The following is a 20,886-nucleotide window of genomic DNA, read 5'->3' on the forward strand; positions in this document are numbered from 1 at the left end:
GTTTAAAATGTTATTTTCTTTAATAAATCTTATTTGTGGCTTGATAAGGCTTAGTTTCTTCACAACGCATATGCTTTTTTACTTTCACAATTTTTGAATTTTTGATAAAAAAAAATCCCTTAACATAAAAGTCATCATTCCCACATCCTGGTAGAAGAAAATAGAAGAAAAGTCCATCATACAAAAAGCAAATTATAATCAAAACATAAAAATATTTCAAAACATCAATATACCTCGCACTGTTGTCCTTGGAATCCAACAAGGCATTGACAGTAGCTCCTGCCATTGTCAGTGTTCACGCACGTGGCTCCATTCATGCAGTGGTTTGCGTCACATGGATTCACACGATGCTCGCAGTTAGCTCCAGTGTAACCTGTCTGACACCTGCATCTGTACGTGTTCACACCATCAATACATTGGCCGCGGTTCAGACACGTCCTGTAAATATTCACAGATGAGTGTAGATTACAAAAAAAATCTATTTCATTTCTACAACATTTTCGAAAGTTGGTAAAAACTTGCTTTAAATCTGCAATAAAGTATTCACTAACTGATAATGATTTATCTATTTATTGTTTCATTCATAGAAATTGCACTTGCAATTGTCAACAAAATCTGTGTTAAATATATGTAAACTAATAGCTTACTTCTGAGGTAATGGCTTAAGTTACTATGAAATAAAAGTATGAAGAGCAACAATTGCTGCAAATTTGAATATATGTTTTATATCTTATGGATTTAAATATCTCCAAAAGAGACACATATTTTAGCTACATCTTAGTAAGCAAAGTAAAGGTACTGAATAAAAGCAATTTTCCAATCATAAAATTTGATATTATTGAGAAGCAGCTAAGAATGAATTTAAAAGAAATCTGTTAGAAAATCAATGAGGCTTGATAATATATTTTGTACAAAAACAAGACCGCTTTTGCCAACTTACGTATTGGTACAGTCGTCATCGTTGTGCTCGCAGTTTCTTCCGCTGAACCCTAGGGGACAGGTACAGGTGTAGGAGTTGGCATAGTCCCTGCACTGGGCCCCATTCTGACAAGGAGCCGACAGACACTCGTCAATATCGTACTCACAGCGTGTTCCGTTGAAGCCACTTGGACATTTGCAAACATAGGCACCTAAGAATGAACACAATTTGAAGAATATAATTATATTTTGCTTTTTCACCAAAAGGTTCAGTAATGAAGATTAAAGAATGTCATTTTCATAACAAAATTTAAAAGATATGCTTAAAAGAAGGCTCCACTGATCCCCATAGCAATGTGATTCTAAAGTGAACCATATGAAACGATGGATTACCAACAAAAATAATTATTATCATACGTCATTAAAACTAACTTTTATTAGCATCATAGTTATATTAATAACCTGTGTACAGTCTTTATAATCATCATACAAGGTCAACATTATTATTATCTACAACTTCATCTTTTCCACCACCAACAACCTTATATTACAATTGGTTTTATTTTTCTTGAAAAACATGCAATTTAGTTTCAACATAAATTTAAAACAAGTGCAAATAATGTGTCTTTCCAAATCTGAACATACGAAAATATGGTTATTCTTATCTCATAATGTGTGTAATGGTTATCAGTATTAGTATTTTTGTCCAATTCAATAGTTACCAAATGTCTATTTTGGTTAGGCTCAGATCAATTTACATAAGGTCTTAATTACAATCCAAAATTTATTGCTTTGTTGACAGTCAAAACTATCCTCTCAAATTCAAAGCAGTGTACAGTAACGCCTACAAACTGTGCATTTACAAACCGTTGCCGACAGCATGCACACAATGGGTGAACATACCAGTACGATCCTCGCAAGTTGCTCCGTTTTGACACATGTTTGGGAAGCAGTCATCATGGTTACTGTCGCAGTGCCGACCCTCATACCCGGGACTGCATACACACTCGTAAGAACCGTGCGTGTTGCGACACGTCCCAAATTTGCAAGGACACGAGGTACCTTGAGCACATGAGGCACATTCGTTGACGTCAATCTCGCAGTTACGGCCTGAAAACAACGGAAATCAAGGCTTTCGTGTAACAAGATGTTTAATTTTGTCAATTATACACACTAAATCTGTGTCATGTTCCTCCAATGGAAATCAAAGCGTAATACTGGAGATAAAGCAGAGCGGTAGATTTGGGAAAAAAGTAACAATCCATTTAATGCGATGAACTTGAAAAACTTTTATATATTTTTAAACATAGAAGTGACATGATTTTGTCTTCATTTTTCAACAAACTGAATTAATGGAAAAAAAGAACATGAGACATCTGAACATAACTTTTTTGATTAAACAAGAACATTTAGTGATATATAAATTATTGTTTTCAAGAAAACCAAATTAAGAATTAAGACATCAAAATTATCAAATGCTACAAATAATATAACAAACATGACAAAAACTTTCATACCTTGGAATCCCAGACCCGAGCAGTTGCAGGTATAATCAGTGTAGTTATTCTGCGGGATGCATTGGGCATTGTTCTGGCACTTGTTTGGCATGCACGGCTTCATTTGCGTTTCGCAGTTCTTTCCCGTGTACTGGGCTTCGCAGACGCAGCGGTAGTCGTTGATGAGGTCGTGGCATTCTCCGAATATGCAGGGATGACTGCTGCATTCTTGAATGTTCACATCACACTTGGTACCTGTAACAAGTATGAAATAACAATTCTAGCCTTGTTCTGAGAAAACTAGGCTTAATGCATGTGCGTAAAGTGTCATCCCAGATTAGCCTGTGCAGTTCGCACAGGCTAATCAGGGACGACTCTTTCAGCCTAAACTTAATTTTCGGTAAGGAGGGACTTCCTTAAAACTAAAAATACAATAAAAGAGGAAAGTGTCGACCCTGATTAGCCTGTGCGGACTGCACAGGCTAATATGGGATGATACTTTATGCACATGCATTAAGCCTAGTTTTCTCAGAACGTGGCTCATTTTTAAATATGTATCCACAAGTTTACAACATAAAACCTGGATCAAAAACATGATGATTTTGTTAATGGTCAATTGCTCTTCTTTTGTTTAAAGTTATTTGACATTTTGTTATTGAACTATAACAATTTGGACTTTCAATGGGTAGAAGGCACCTTCTGATTGTATAGCCAAACATCAATAATAATGAGATGTAAGCTAAATGATAAAACAACAATAATGCTAATTATATTTTTTATATTCTTTAACCCCCGTTATGATCCATATTAACACATCCATTTATTCTTGGGCGTCAGGACAAGATGGGCTCCACTGTATAAACATACCTGTATAGCCAGGCATGCAGGTACAGACGTAGTGACCCTTATAACTGGTGCAAATGCCACCATGTTGGCAAGGGTTGTTCTGACAGTAGTTGATCATCAAGTCGCAGTTTCGACCCGTATAACCAAATTCACACTCGCATGTGTATGTGGACATGTGGTCTTTACACAACCCATTGCGGCACGGATTAGATGCGCAGTAGTTAACGTTGCTGAGACACAGGTCATCATAGAAACCGGAGGGACATTTGCAGGTAAAGCCATTCACTTGGTCAATACACGTTCCACCGTTAAAACAAGGATTTTTGTTTGATTGCTCACACTCATTGATGTTAGTTTCACAGTGCACCCCAGTGTACCTAAAATAGAGAACCAATAAAGTTCATATAATTAATTTAAACCAAATAGTTTTATTTGTTCATGTTTCAGTTAACAATAATTATGAGTCCTCATGCATAAAATTAAACCACATATGCGTTTTAAAGATGTTCTACGTGGCACAACTAACCTCATTATTTAAAAAATGTATTATTATGTTACAAATATTCAACAATTTTTTAAAACGAATACATTTTATCACAGTTACTATATGTGTCTAACAAGGCTTTATACAGCCAAATTTTCAAAACAATTTTCGGACAAAATTCTAACCCATGAAAATATTCAAAACCAATACTAATAGGCTTAATGAAAAGTAGGATCATGAGGGTTCCCAATAATTCACACAATGTTACACAAGAATGTGCTAATGCAGATATCTTACCCAGCATTACAGTCACACTTGTAGTTTGAGATCAGATCGGTACATCGTCCGTTTACGCACGGGTTGCTGTTACAGTCATTATAATTGAATTCGCACTGATGTCCATTGGTCCCTTTAAGGCAGCGACACTGATAAAATCCTACGCCATCCAAACACGTCCCACCATTTTGACAGGGTGAGGATAGACATTCGTCGATCTCATTTTCGCAATGAAACCCCGCGTAACCGGTCACACACTTGCACTCATAATAGCCTATCTGGTCAATACATGTGCCGTTGTTGCATGTAACGTTGATGCAGTCATTGATATTTGTCTCGCATAAGCGGCCAGTAAAACCTAAAATGTAGACATACTGATTACAAAATGCTGGTAGGTTGTTTTACATATTCCACAACAAAACATGTAATAGAGACAAGTCTTTTAAGATCTATATACATTTGGTTTTGATATAAATAAATTAAAAAAGTAATTTGTCTTCATATTATCTATTATTAATTGTGCTCGCAGACTTTACAGAGCATTGGCACTGATACTCCATGATTGTTCTGTCATCATACACGTCATGACTCATTTATAAATATTATGATTTTTGTTTTCGTTAAGATTATATTTATAATTCAGTTTAAAAGGGACTTGCAGTTGTTTACCGAACAACTTACCAGTGACACAAGAGCACATGTAGCTGTCTCGCAGATTCACGCATGTGGCCCCATTCTTGCATGTGGCGCTCACGCATTGGTTGATTTCAGACTCGCAGTTGCGACCGTTGAAGCCCGGTTGACACTCGCACACATATTGATTCACCATGTCCTTACAGATCCCATTGTTCTGACAGGGACGACTCGCACACTCGTCGATTTCCTGTTCGCACATGATGCCTGTATAGCCTGGAAAAGATGTAAGATATATGGTGATTGATTTACAGAGTCTATATTGAGTTATAACATTTGTGGAAGAGTTTTATTTTTATAGAGCAGGTAGTCCTCCTCGCTGAAAAAGTGTTTAAATGTCATGCAATTTCTCGCCACAGCTGATCCTACCTGCTACCCCTCCAAGACACTGTATTGCCTCAATACCTACGATACGTGGTTTTTCCCTTACAAAATGCCTTAAATGTGTGCTATGCCCCCCCCCCAAATGCCAGTAATTTTTGCTCCCTTTACCAAATGCCAACAACTTGTACTATTTTCTCCCTCCAATCGCCATCAACACCAGCTATTCTACCCTTCCAACATTTTGTGCAATTTTTCTCCAAAAAATGCAATTGACAAAATTAATGCTAATTGCCACAAAATGACAACAATAAAAGCTATTTTTAACAAAATGTCATTTCGAACCATACCAAATGGTTATGAAAAGCCTTGTTTTCAGATGATACCTGTTAAAATGTGGATGAAATGGAACATTGAACCAACAGTAATCTCCCGTGAACAATATTAACATTTCAGCAAAACATTCCAAGATGCAAGACACATTTTTATACAATTCCAGAGCTAATAAAAACAAATGAAAAATCTATTTAATGGCCTAATTGGAATTGATATAGTTTATAATCTAAAACTCAAGGTTTCCGCGGGGAAACTATGTAAGCATATGTATCAATTCAAATTCTTATGCAATATTTTAAAGCTTACAAAGAAGTGCTCAGTAATTAATCATTAAGTTTTCAATTCTCAAAGGACAGAAAATGAAAACCATATCTTCTTCTAGGTTCAAACAAGTACATTTTTTATCATCTGACACAACACCAGATTTTTAATATTAACTCTTTATTATTTACTTTTCATATATCAATGGCAAAGCACTTAAAGGAATACAAAGACTAACACCGTTTTAATTGACTATACATTTTCCATGACAAAATAATTCAGTTAATCTTGACAAAATAATTGTTCCCAACAAACATTAAGAAAATTGTGCATCAAAATGTTTACGTATCATTTTGAATTACACTTAACTGAATAATTGGGTAAAATTGAACCAATTAAAGCCTGAAACAGTGTAACATTTGTAAAACCCAATACTTCTATTGCAAACACCGTACAGGTAATACTGTATTTTCCCCTCTGTTTGAATTTCAAACAAACATCATTCTGCAATACTCGAATAGCGTGGGAAAGAAGCAACAGTCACGGTGAATGAACAAAAAAATAGATCTATTACCATAGCTACTGCTCAGAGTGGGTGACAAGTTTAGAAGATGCACCAGTTTTTTGCTACATAGGTACATTAACTCTTCCTTATATGTGCATCACGTGCACCAACAAATCCTGTATTTTAGGGAATTTGAAAAGATTCTTCATGGGCCTGGTTTTATCACCCACCGTTACAATAAAATTTCATGACCCAAGTTTTAACATTTTATTGTTTGGGAAAAGATGTGAGTAATTTATTCGTATTATTATAAAATTCTGAATAATTTTCATATCAAAAGCATCAAATTTGATGCACACTGTTTCATTTCAACACCAGATCTAAACAAAAAACTTCAGATGCATTTATGTAAATTTACTTTCTTATTTTTTATTTCATATCACGCAAGAAAAGCTTTAAAGGTAATTTGTAAGGTAAAGAATAGTTTTCAAACAACAAAAAAGAGTTTTCTTATAAGGCAGGGAGGGCATGGCAGACAAATTGTTGGAATTTGACTGAATTTAATCAATGAGAAATTTAATTCTGAAGTCCCGAAACACAAGGGCTGGGGGCTTTTTTGTTTAGATTTTCAGGCAAATAAGGGAGCAAAATAGCAGTGATACTCCAACAGCTAAGGGGTTTCCCACACAATGGAATGACCTTTGTCCCTCTGAAAATGAGAGCAATGTTAAAGAGATATTCTCACCGTTAGTTCACAAGTTGGTGAAAACGTCTGTCTCATTCTTACCAATACTGATACAATTGGCGCAAGTTCTGTGTAATATCTGAATGATCAATCTCGTGTAATTTCTTGATAAAATGTATAATTGACAAGGTCTTCATCTGCCCAAAAATGTTTTGATATTTTAAACACATATCTCTCTACAGTATATATCTTTCCTGATAACATATATAATTTTATTAAAAACTTTAGTCCAATGTCTACAAGGTTACTTTCTAAAGGAACATTGTCTGAAGATTTACAACTTCATCGTATGCATTAAGCAAATTTTAAATATACCAAATTATTTTAAAAGTTTTGATATTTAAATCAAATTTCTCTCTCTATATCTTTCCTGATACCATATGTAATGTTATGAAATACTTGAGCCCAAGCTCTATAAGGTTACTTTCTCAAGGAACATTGTCTGAGGAAAAAATGAGTTTCATTTCACAAACAGAAACAGTGACATAAAAATCTATGATGACTTTTATATAAGCAAAACAAATCAAACTAGTCCTCATTTAGTAAAGCTGTGCATCCAAATTCTTTACCTGAAAGGCAAATACACCGGAACCTGGCTACGTCGTCGATACAAGTCCCGGCATTCACACATGGGTTTGAGTCGCATTCCTTGATGTCAACGGAGCAACGCGGCCCAGTAAAACCTGGAGCGCAATCGCAGCGGAAAGAACCCTGGGTGTTGACACACGTGCTCCCATGATCGCAAACCACAGTCGCTGCAGACATGGGAAACAAGTGTCACAATGTATAAAACAACATTTTTTACAATAAATCTATTTATTTATTTGTGCTTTAATTTCTTTAAAAACAAACAAAACATGTATTATTAGTTCAAGTGTAAAATAACATCTAAATGCATGAAATGTAAGCTTTTTTACTTAATTTTTTGTGGGTGTGATAAAAATAACAAGAAACCGTCGGAGACGGGTGATGCTCCCCAAAGTTGTTTTTTTTTCACAATATTGCACTATATATTCAGATAAAAGGAAACGTCTTGAGGGGCATAACTTTGTACAAAATAATACGATGGATGGTTTAGCAACTTAAAAATTTCAAAGGGCCATAACTCTCTAAATAAATCATCTAACCAGAACCCACAAATAACATGCAGTCTGTAAATGGGAGGACAAGAATTGCACTATATGTACAGTTAATGGAAAATTTCAAAGGGCCATAACTCTGTGAAAAATCATCTGACCAGAACTCGCTGATAATATGCACATCTCCTCTTGGTAGTGAAGCTTCCCATAAAGTTTCATTGAATTCCGGTCATTAGTTGCTGAGAAATAGCCCGGACAAAAATTGTGCACGGACGGAAGGAAATACGGACAGACGAAGCGGCAACTATATGCTCCCCCCAAAAATGTTGGAGGAGCATAATAAATAATATTCTGTTCAGCAATAATTACTTTTCTATTATCATTATTTTATGTTTCTATTAATTACTACATTCACAATATGGCATAACTCCAGTTTATAGCAAAATGTACAATAATCTGTGATTTTTTAGAAGAAAAATTGTAATATTTTATTTCATTATAAACATTAAAATACTTTATTAATTTATTATTACTTGAATTTATATTTTCAGTGTGTGATTTAATGCAAATAAAACGAATTGCATAACATACATACAATACAGAAATAAAATAATAGAATACATATCAGGGGTGGCGAAATCTAAAAAAACTATACTTGTCCACGGACAACCATTAAAGAACTTTAACTTGTCCGTTCTGAAGATCGCTTGTCCGTTAAATGTTTATATAAATTATAAACACATTTATTGATTAATGTAAAATAATGTGGAATAAATCAAAATGAGTATTATTTTCTTGTTTTAGTTATAGTTGCATTTCCATGGTACATTCGTTATAGCATTATATTATGAACTTTATAAAGACTTTTTCAAACTTGTAATCTTGCAAAGCTAGTGTTATTGAAACATGTGTTACACATTATTAGCCTTTTGAGGAGTGAAACAAATCATCATAAAAATTGGCATACGCATTTTGTGCAATAATGATCAGTTGACCCAACAGTGCCCTGATTCGGATCATTTTATCAGCCATTTCAAAATGCATGTTTATGCAAACAAGAGTAGATGTTCTATGTTATTAATACATGTTTTCTGCATGTTCATGTATAAAAAAATACATAATACAAAATCAAAGACTTTTGCTGGAGTTTTTCAAATACTCCCGCAAAATTCTTTGATTTTGTATTTTACTCATCAGCTAAAAAAAGTTATGAGAGAAATACTATTTATCTAAAAAAATTATATGGAGCTCTGATCGTAATCTTAACAAATTAAAGTAGTCCAATATGTGGATCTCATCAGTTCCATCTTTACCGTTAAAGTTGTCTGACATAACAAGGTACATGTAGACCGTGTTTTGATTATCTTATTTCGATACTTTTATTTCTGTCTGATTGTAAAAATAAAGAAACCAGTCAGTACACTGTCTAACAGTCGGGACGAATGTTGAAAATGCGGCATGCTCCGGGTCTCTTATAGAATATGGGAGATCACTGTGCAGGAGAGTGCCTGTATTTTAGCTTGATTGCTCCGCAAATAGCACTTACAATGTAATCGCGTGTCAACATCCGGTTTTGTAATACTTAATAAGGGCTTTAATACAATGTAAGTTTTTGTATTCCTCGACCTGACTGGTTGTCCACGGACAACTAAATTGAAAAAAAATCAGTTGCCCAGACAAGCAAATGTACGACTCTGGCAACTCAGACATTTGATTTCGCCACCCCTGCATATTAACAGTTTGTGAAAATAACATTGATACAATTTACAGACTCAAGTAAACCAAACTCAGAATAGTAAAGATAATTACACAGAAATCAAGGCAGAATGAAGCTCTTATATCATTTAAATGAGAAATAATTTAAATGTAATATGAATAAAAGAAAAAGCTTATTTAAATGCAGAACTGTAATTTTATACCATGAGAACGATGAGAAAATTGCTGAGATGACAAATGTGGAAAATGGAGCCAAGTTATGTCAACAGTTATGAAATCAACATGATCTCTCAAATTTTTTACCCATGGGTCACTGGGTCTTATTTTACTCAGCAAGTTCATAACATAGGTGTTTTGTTTCTCTCAAGTGGTGCCTCATAAAGTCATAAAGAAATAAGCACATTACCTCTTCTCAAATCTGTTAAAACACAAGACAAGGGTCTACCCATGAATCTAAATGTTAAATAAAATAAAGATTGCCTCCCATAACATCTTCTCATCTGTGCTCCCTTATAATATAAAAATTGTTTCTTAATCATTGAAAAAGAGCACCCCATAACGGGTGCCACGCTCGGCTACAGGTGCAGTTTTGAATAAATGAAAGCTTGTCAGATTATTTTTTTTGTAAAGGTCACAGTGACTTTGACCTTTGACCTAGTGACCCCAAAATGGGTGTGGTGTGTAGAACTCATCAAGGTGCATCTACATATGAAGTTTCAAAGTTGTAGGTGGAAGCAATTTCATTTTAGAGCCAATGTTCAAAATCTTAACAAAGTATTAAGGTTTTAGCACGACGCGGACGGCGGACGACAGATGGTGGACGTTGGACAACACGATGAGCTGGCTATGACAATACCTGGGGTTTTCTCTGAAAACGCCAAGCTAATAAATGAAAGCTTTTCAGAATTGTTTTTTTTTTTTTAGAGGTCACAGTGACCTTGGACCTAGTGACCCAAAAATGGGTGTTGCATGTAGAACTCATCAAGGTGCAGCTACATATGAAGTTTCAAAGTTGTAGGTTGAAGCACTTTGATATTAAAGCCAATGTTCAAAACCTTAACAAAATGTTAAGGTTTTAGCCTGACGCGGACGGCGGATGTTGGACGACGAGCTGGCTATGACAATACCTCGGGTTTTCTCCGAAAACAGACCAGCTAATAATCATACAGGTGTTTCCTAACATAGAATCCCATATCTTGGATTTCTCCATAATGTTTGAATTGCTTCCCCATAAAATCAATGTAAAAATTACCCAAGTCCTGTCATACGAATCTGACAGAATTTGTCTTCCCAAGACAAATTGAAAAAAATCCCAAACCAGTTATCTCCCCTAAATCTAGAGCACAATCCTACACCAGTTGTCTGCCCTACCTGTGTCACATTCATTAACATCCTGGCTACAGTCCCTGCCTGACCATCCTGGTCCGCATGTGCAGATTGGATTGCCATCCAATGGCGACGTGGAACAGACTGACGAGTTGCCTTTGCAAGGCTGAGAAACACATGCATCCTCCAGATGGCAACGTAAGCCTGTTATGTGAGAGAGCGTCATAAGAGAAAGTCAAAGCAGCATTTTTCCTCTTTATAAACTTATTTCCCCCACAAAAACACCTTCCAATTCCCTTTTTTTACAATGTGTTCAAATTAATCAATATTCAACATATTTTTCTTAGTCAAGAGTGTAAGTTTGCTTGTTTAAATATAATGCATAGTATTACCATCTTTTTCTATCTATTACTAATTTTTAATTTGACAGGTGCAGTTCCATTCCAAAAGTAGTGAGGAAAAACCCTTCAAAGTACAAGGCATATGCAAAGAAATTTTCAAACAATTTCAGTCTCCGAAGTTCTGTACAAAATTAAGCAAAGATAATCAGAATCGCCTTCATGAAAGGTAATGAAATACATGCAAGTAGATGAAAACAAAAACATCTCTGAAAAATAAAATCCTTTCCTAATTGATCATGTTTCTTGCTGAGTTATAATGTGGAAAAATATAACACAGCACGGCATTATGTAGCGAAGTAGAGAAGAAAAGTACAGACTGTCACCCTAGTGTCAAAAGGACCCTATATGCCTCTGTACCAAATGCTAAATAGGGCCTTATGATCCTGAGGTGGTGATTATGAAAGTGAAAATAAGCTCAAGTGTACTAATGTCAAGTCGAACATTCAATACATACAAAAAGCCGGCATTCCAAGAAAAAGTATGAGTGCGTAACAATGTAAAACTTAAAGTACGCTTGTCAGGAACTCCTGTCTCTTTTTCATCGTACTCCTCCTTTGTGTCAATCTCAGGATTCAAATCTAAATCCTTGATATTGCCAACTTCCTTTTCATCTTCATAAATGAGATGATTTAAAATAACATCATACATGAGCATTGTTCCCTACTGTAAACACTATGCTTGAATGCAGTGACTAATAATTCGTGAGACCATGAGACTTGTCCACAAGCCATATTTGACAGTTTTTATGACAGATACAATCTTAAGAATTGAATGAATATTATCGCAAAAAAAACTTAATCAAAGTTACTTAATTTAAAAACCTATTATGCATATTTATTTAGATATTGTCATTATGGTGCTTTGTAACCTCAATCAGATGTTTAATTATAGACATTAGTCATGTTTACTGTTGTGTTTTTCCTTCTATAAGGCCACAACATATTGATACTATTTTTGTTGCTCTAACGTACCTAATAATTGTAAAATTTCTTCAATATTAAGAAAAGCGACTAAACATATTAAGGTGATCCACATATTTTCGGACATACCTGTTTTTCCGATAGGACACATGCACTTGTAGTAGCCCACATGATCCAGACAGGTTCCCCCGTTGTAGCACGGGTTGTTCTGGCAGTCATCGATGTTGTTCTGACAGTATGTGCCATTCCAGCCGTTGACACACACGCAGATGAACGAACCAACCATGTTCTGACAGGTGCCCCCATTTTTACAAATGTTTGACGTCTGTTTGCACTCGTCAACATCAATATCACAAAAGCGGCCTGAAAGATTGAGTATATGTTAATATATTAAAACATATTATTTTTTTTAGTTATTCAGGTATCAAAATAAATTTGGCAAAATAATGAAGATTTTAAAATGACAGAATGATGTTAATTTAAATTTTTAGGGTCTTCAATTAGTGATCTGCTTCTATTATCTTCTTAAAGCATATTCATTTTTCAAATAATGCATTCTTTAACATTTTTATCTATTTGCTAATGAAAATATGCTAGAAATGTTTTTGTACAAAAATAGTAAAGTAACACAACATGGACAATAATTATTAAGTTAACGCAAAACTTAAACACAATTTGCTCGTCTACAAACATAATCATTGTCAGGAAACTTTGCAGGAAAGGTTTTTTGTAACAGCAACTCAATTTGTTTTAAAATCACAGCCCAGTCATTCTTAATTTCAGTTTCAAACTTCACATTTAAATAGATGCTAAAAGAATTTATGTTAATTTTTGGGGAAAATTATTAACTGAGCAGATTAAGGTGACCACAAATAAATTAGAACAGATCAAACACCAATTAAAGCCATTCACTTGCTTCCAATTTAAGAACTTGCAACAAATACCCCACCACTTGAATCAAATTTTCTTTTTTCCCAGGAGGCCATATTAAGAAATCAAGGCAATTTTCTACATCAAAGACCCGGTGGTTCTGTTTACAAAATAAATGATGCAAAATGATAAATGATTCAAACTAAATCAACCCTTGGCCACTTTCTCTAAGAATAAGCCACCTTTAATCTTTCACCTATGGAATAAACTTCATTGGATAATGCACTTAATTCTTCAAAGCAGATTTTCCAGTTAAGGTTACAATACACTCTTAAGTTGGAACAATAAAACTGTCAGTACTTGGGTGAAACTTGGCAATCTCTGCTATCAATTTAATGAAGTTCCATCCATTGAAGTGCAAGTCCAGCTATTTAATCATCAGCCTTGACTGACCTAATCAGGGAATGCTGATATAATTCACACCAGACTAACAATTAAAGGGTGATATATTTTCACTCAACTGACCTTTTGATGTTTTGAGAATGGCAGTGGACATTAAAATGACCAAAATCTTAGGATCTGTGTGCCCTTATTTTAAGAACAAAAAAACATTGGAAAACAGCCTGAAAAAGGCCGTAATTTTGGGTAAAAACACATAACTGAATATATTGCATACATTATTTAGGCTATTACAATTTTCATTTTTGCCGAACTGTGAAACTCGAATAGTCAGTCAAACCTATACTATGGACTAAAGCAAATTTTCTGTAAATTTAGAACATAATTATATACATTATGTATAAGTAAAAATAAAATAAAGATATACAAGTATTTGAAAAGAATTATCGCCTACATAGATACAAACTAAATTAAAATGTGATTCTGTAAAAAGAACAAGATTATGGTATATTTCTGTCGTTGTCAATGGTTTATTAAATTTAATTGAGATTTCAAATAACACCTATATAATATTTCAGCAACCAAATTAAAAACAAGATTCACTTGGTCAAACATCTATAGGTTATATTATTTACACGAGAGCCAAAACCTGGTCAACCGATGTACAAGATGTATACATTTAACTTTCAACAATTGTCCGAACGCATCCAATTAAGAAGATATAATGACGACTAGACAATCTTTGGTCCCCTGGACAACAATAGTGTCACAACAGTAGCACCCTTACTTCAACCCTTGTCCTGCCGTGTAGCAACAATTATCCTTGATAAATTGGAACGGGTTTCAGTGCACTGTCCGAAAATGGCCAATTTACAGTAATCAGGTAATCATATCGTTGTAGCAACCATTACTACGGAAATGGGATGTCCACTTAAAAATATGATTTAATGGGGGCCATCCTCATTTTACACAAAGGTTATCTCCATGTAGAGAGCTGACATTGTCATTTTGTTTGCAGCCAGATAAACGTTTATCACTAAAATGATAGGTAATCTGCTTCAATGGCCTGATGCAGTCCCTGGGAGGACGAAACCTCGTAAAACTCCATAAGTCTTGACATATTTTCTACTGAATACAGCAGTTTAGCATAGAATCAGGTTGCACTATCAATGTTCCCCATTGTGTTATACTTTCATAATTTTATTGGATGTACAATACTTAAAAGATCTCCAAAATTACAAAAATCTTTAGATACGTTTTTTCGTCTAGAGATCCTATTAAGGATTAAATTGCAATTCATTGATTTCCTACAGTATACAGAGAACATTGTATGAAATTTTGTCAAGGACTTGCACTACTACAATCACCCACTTATTATAGCTGAATTCAGTACAGACAGATTACAATGACAATGCCATAACATTTGTACGTGAAGCAAAGTCTATGAAAGCAAAATGTGGTTAGTTCAGAAAAATACGCTAGAAATGCCATAAAATTCAAGTTTGTAAGTTGTTAAAAAGACTCGACAGGAGCTTTACATATTGGCGCCCAATTACGACATCCACTTTGACATAGCCATAAGGAACAAGATATGTGTCTCATGATCTTAAGATTGAACCCAACTTTGTATGTGTTTTTAAGAACCACTGAATTAATGTATACTAGCACTTGGGAAAGTCATTGAAATCAGCGGTTAAGCCAAGCACATTTCTGAACGGCATAATGTTGCTTTTAAGAGATACTGGAGCATGTGAAGCATATTATTCCAAACTTTCATTATAGATTTTTCTTATATCAATATTTTAGGGGTAGCTAAATTTTTTCTATTGGCCATCAACATTGACAGACTTAAGCATGAAATTATCCAAGTCCTTTGTTTACCTGTAAATGTTGGCGGACATCTGCAGGTGTAGTTGCCGACGCCATCTATGCATGTTGATCCGGTCTGACATTTGTGGCCTTGACAGTCATCAACGTTTTGTTCACAGTTCATACCACGAAACCCTGAAACACGCAAGAATATACATTATATATTGTTAATGCATATAAGTAGACATTTAATGATTGTGCGCTGTTTTGTGATCATATTCTAGCTTAACCGGCTTTCCCACTTAGATACGTATTTTCACGCATTTGTAGTCCCTTAGAAAGTTAAATGAAATTAAAGAACTTTCTTACTCTACGTTAGCGTTACTGATTGCCAAAATCGCCATTGGCGATTACAATTCCTGGCAGGCCATTCAAAATAAGATTTTCATGAAATTGGCGATTGAAAAAAATAGACCATTTGCTTTACGAATGCACACTCTAAATGCCTGCTTTCAGGCCGTATAAATCGGTATTCGTATAAATCGCCAGAAACAAGAAGAGATTACACAGATAACACCCCTACCGGAAAGGCCCCAAGGGATAATGAAGACCGCCTAGGTCGATAATCCACATGGCTAATGTCTTAATTGGTCACACTTTACACTGCGACCAGACTTTTTGAACACTTGGGTTACTTGGCGATTTAAGTGATAACTGAATCACTGAAGCGTGCCGTGAAATATCCTATGCTATAGATGTTACGATTCAATGTTATCGAATCGACCAGTACGGAATTGTAATTTAATCAGATGGGGGAGTTATGGCATTGACATAGCCACTATTAACTAATTTCCCAAGAAACAACGATTTTGAGTGGCTAAACAAGTAGATAAGAGTAACTTCCATTCACAGTCGATATGCGACTTGTAAGACCGATTGAGAAAGTGAGTTGCAGATTCCAGGAAAAATGGATGCTGCGAATGAAAATGGAAAGTCGAAGCCACAGAAATTTACACAATTCTTTAGAAAAGAAAGCGGACAGAATAATGTAAACTCAGGAAATGACCAAATGTTAGTTTTGCGATCGGAGGACGTCTAAAATAGTGCAGACGTGAATGCAGAATCGGAAACGTTTACCTGTCAAGTCTCACTGTTTCGCCGTGAGTCTCACAGTTTTTGACATGCAATGACGGTCTAATGCTGACTAAGAAATTTCTCACGCATTTCTTTGAAAACAAAAAAAATAGAAAAAAAGTAATGTTTGGATTTCATAAATTGTCATATAATTTAACTACCTAGACGGCGGGTTGTTTTAGTGGTTTCTAACCTAAATACCACATGAACTGAAAACTGTTTAACAGTGTTAATGTACCATTAACACTACGCCACCGGTGTCTATGTAAACAAACAAAAATCGGCTGCAAAATGTCAGCAAGTGGCTCACCAGCGAAGAAAAATTTTCAAGCAAAAAATGGGCTAATTTCAGACAAAAATAGTCTTAATTTTGCTCAGGAAATAGCCCAAAAACGCCATCCTAGATTTAGCGACTAAGTTTTTTTCCTTAGCACCAACCTAGTTACTAGATTCATTTTTAAAGGTTTCATTTCCAACCCTAAGTTACTGACGAGCAGCAAACAGCATAAAACGTGAACAGACTGCGAGTTACTCGCAGGCTGTTCTGGTTTTATGCTTGTTGCAAAAGCCGTTTTCACTTTGCTTTTTATGGGGTAAAAGGTTATCTAACATACAATCAAATCACAAAAAATTAAAAATTAAATGTGGTGACTGCTATAAGAACAGTTTCAAATTGTTTTTTTGTAGATTGTAAGTTTCATCCATCTGAAAAAGCAGCTCTTGAAAAATATAAATTTTGTGATTTTGTTTCAAGTATCAATGACATGTTATTAATGTCTTTCAACGCTAAGGCACCAGTTATTATCTGAAATTTACATTTAAATGCTGTGGGCGTCTTTTTTCTGAGAAGGGTAATGTAAACAAAAACTAAGGAAAATTTATTAATTCTGTCAGTAATGCCTCAACTGCCACCAAACGGACCAGAAAAACCTAAAACCAGGAGAGAAAAATGTTTAAATAATCATTAAAAAACTGCTTTAAACATCATACAAGAGTTCCGCGGTCGGAGATGACCGCATTGAAGCCGGATTTTTTATTTAAATGACAGGAAAGTACCTTTCGTGTTTTTGTCAATGCAATACTTAAATTACTGAAATATTGTTCAATGGTCAAAATGAAATGTAAGTACTTTTCAAGGCATGAGCAAACCTTGTGTTATGTTTTGAATGCATGCATATACATGAACAACAATAACATTTAAGGTCACAAATATGAACTTGAATTGACAATTAGGAAAGTTTGATCTCAATTTTTTTATTAGCAAATTAGTAACATATTGTTTGAAGTTTCCATCAATTTCATTATCAAATGTAAGAAAATAAACTTAGATGAAATAATACTATTTATTGTTTTGCTTTCACATACCTACACAGAAATCACAGTGACCTTGACCTTCAAATGAATGACATTGAAATGACCAGTGGTCATCTTCTAGTACTGGCCAATCTTTATTTCAAGTTTGAAGACTCTAGGTACAAGCATACCAAAGTTATAACATGAAATAAGAACTTTAACATTTTTACATTCAAGGTCACAGTGACCTTGACCTTCAAATGAATGACCTTGAAATGTCCAGTGGTTACTTACTAGTTCTGGCCAACCTTCATGTCAAGTTTCAAGACTCTAGGTCCAAGCATACCAAAGTTATAACAACTTTAACATTTTTACATTCAAGGTCACAGTGACCTTGACCTTCAAATGAATGACCTTGAAATGTCCAGTGGTTACTTACTAGTTCTGGCCAACCTTCATGTCAAGTTTCAAGACTCTAGGTCCAAGCATACCAAAGTTATTACAACTTTAACATTTTTATATTGAAGGTCACAGTGACCTTCACCTTCAAATGAATGACCTTGAAATGACCAGTGGTCATCTGTTAATCCTGGCCAACCTTCATGTCAAGTTTGAAGACTCTAGGTCCAAGCATACCAAAGTTATACCATGAAATAAGAACTTTAACATTTTTACATTCAAGGTCACAGTGACCTTGACCTTCAAATGAATGACCTTGAAATGACCAGTGGTTACTAACTAGTTATGGCCAACCTTCATGTCAAGTTTCAAGACTCTAGGTCCAAGCATACCAAAGTTATAACAACTTTAACATTTTTTATATTGAAGGTCACAGTGACCTTCACCTTCAAATGAATGACCTTGAAATGACCAGTGGTCATCTGTTAATCCTGGCCAACCTTCATGTCAAGTTTGAAGACTCTAGGTCCAAGCATACCAAAGTTATACCATGAAATAAGAACTTTAACATTTTTACATTCAAGGTCACAGTGACCTTGACCTTCAAATGAATGACCTTGAAATGACCAGTGGTTACTAACTAGTTATGGCCAACCTTCATGTCAAGTTTCAAGACTCTAGGTCCAAGCATACCAAAGTTATAACAACTTTAACATTTTTTATATTGAAGGTCACAGTGACCTTGACCTTCAAATGAATGACCTTGAAATGACCAGTGGTCATCTGTTAATCCTGGCCAACCTTCATGTCAAGTTTGAAGACTCTAGGTCCAAGCATACCAAAGTTATACCATGAAATAAGAACTTTAACATTTTCGAGCACGCCGCCACCCCGCCCACCCGCCCGACAACATCAATCTATAAGCCGAGATTTTTTCGAAAAAAATCCGGCTAAAAAATATCTCAACAGAAAAAATGGAAATGTACACAGTGAAACAGCACACCTCATATAAGTACCGCCACTGAAGCAATTGCTTGTAATAACTATATCTAGATCATAGTAACTTAAATGGTTATGTCTTTTAAATCTATCCTGATCAGATCACCCAGATGGTTGCAATCAAAATTCTTTGGTCTGTGTCAAAGTGAGGCTTGATCAAATTGTCTTCTGCAGAAGCCATTTGGAAAAAAGAAAAGATGACTGATTAGGTCTTTTACGACCCATCCATGTAAACAGAAAACATGTTAACAGGAAAAAGGCTGGGCTAGTCTTGTCTGGGGATTAACCTTGGAGGAAGCTGTCCAATTTTAAAGCTGCAAACACAGAAAAGGTGGGGTAAACAAGCATGTCAACAACAGACTTGGGAGATATCTGTCCCAAACACAGCAACAGTGGGAAAACTGGACTTCAAGAGTAAGTCTCCAGTTTCAAAAATAAAACATGGAAAAGGTGTGGTCACTTTTAAGGCAGTCAGAAGCAAACTAAGAGATATTATTCCAGTTTTAAGACAGCCAACATGAAAAGGGTGGGGAAGCTCTGATGTCAAAACATGGGACCAGGGTCATGTCAGGATGTTTCTGTCTTTTAACATGTGAAAGGTGGAGCCTGTGGCCTGGGAACAAGATTTTATCCATAAAATAAATTATGTTTGTTATCCATCAAATTAATTCTGTGAATACAAATAACATTGCCATGTATAAGCCTGTAACCTTCAACAGATACTGATATATTTTATTACAAGAAGTTTTTAGATGATTGAGACAGGTAGCGATTTTTTTTATAACTCCTTGTTCTTAATTTCTTCATATATCCTTTTAACAGTACTTCAAGAACTTACATTTTATGACTCAGATGCAAGACTCTAAATTTAACACATGCATTCACATCCCAGTCGCAAAAAATCATCATGCATCATGTCACGTAGACACATGATTATTTATGAAATCTCAACTTCAGTTTGTACATGGTCATGCTTTTAATACAGTCATAAAGTGTTCTCTGCCACTTTAAAAGTATCACACAATATTTAACACTCGAAGACTTACCTACTTATACCATGACAACTGAAGCAAGTCTCGAATAGTTGACCTACTCTTATTGACACACAAACCCACTTCCATTTCCTAAATAAAGCATGGGAAGTCTTAATATAGAGCTTAGCTTACGAGTCTCGTCTAAAAATAAGATATTACAATTCTGATGCAGTACAATACGACCATTTTTTTGTGACACCCCTCTGTAAAAAAAATCATGGTTTAAGTTAATTTATTTTGATATTAAAATTAGCTGCTAAAAATGTTTTTCTTGTTAATTCATTTCTTAGGATTTTCTGAGGCATAATAATATGTTGTGCTTGAAAATTGTAATAAAAAAATATTTTCAGTCAGTCGCCTGTGCATATACCGTAGACATGACAATACAATTGGATAAAACTTTATATTAATCCAAGGACTATATGTTTTGTATACATACATGTAATTGTACAAGTGTTATATTAATCAAATGATTAATACATTGAACATTCAACCAGATTTGTACAATCTTCTCTATGATCAAAGACAAATTTTGGTTAATGACCAATTAAGTACAACTAATAAGTATGAATGACTCAATAACCACTTCTGAATAAAGATAATAGGATCTCATGAGGTAAACCTCT

At 34.9% G+C, this 20,886-nt stretch overlaps 1 protein-coding gene across 24 annotated transcripts in view; it reads right to left on the reverse strand.

Annotated features, from left to right (window-relative positions):
• LOC127837147 (neurogenic locus notch homolog protein 1-like) overlaps window positions 1-20,886 on the reverse strand; it is a 145,381-nt gene that overhangs the window by 16,262 nt on the left and 108,233 nt on the right. For 22 of the 24 annotated variants that reach the window (XM_052363997.1, XM_052364019.1, XM_052364018.1 and 19 more), the window contains 11 exons: window positions 15,474-15,596; window positions 12,453-12,686; window positions 11,048-11,206; window positions 7,451-7,636; window positions 4,702-4,929; window positions 4,042-4,378; window positions 3,282-3,637; window positions 2,436-2,669; window positions 1,822-2,028; window positions 941-1,130; window positions 234-438 (listed from right to left, as the gene is read on the reverse strand). In XM_052363997.1, coding sequence (XP_052219957.1) covers window positions 234-438; window positions 941-1,130; window positions 1,822-2,028; window positions 2,436-2,669; window positions 3,282-3,637; window positions 4,042-4,378; window positions 4,702-4,929; window positions 7,451-7,636; window positions 11,048-11,206; window positions 12,453-12,686; window positions 15,474-15,596 — 2,459 coding nt within the window. Of the gene's footprint in view, window positions 1-233; window positions 439-940; window positions 1,131-1,821; window positions 2,029-2,435; window positions 2,670-3,281; window positions 3,638-4,041; window positions 4,379-4,701; window positions 4,930-7,450; window positions 7,637-11,047; window positions 11,207-11,915; window positions 12,015-12,452; window positions 12,687-15,473; window positions 15,597-20,886 lie in introns of all 24 variants that reach the window. The other 2 variants (XM_052363998.1, XM_052364021.1) reach the window with 2 other exon arrangements.

Source organism: Dreissena polymorpha, chromosome 7 (genome assembly GCF_020536995.1).
Source record: "Dreissena polymorpha isolate Duluth1 chromosome 7, UMN_Dpol_1.0, whole genome shotgun sequence".
NCBI classification, from domain to species: Eukaryota; Metazoa; Mollusca; class Bivalvia; order Myida; family Dreissenidae; genus Dreissena; species Dreissena polymorpha.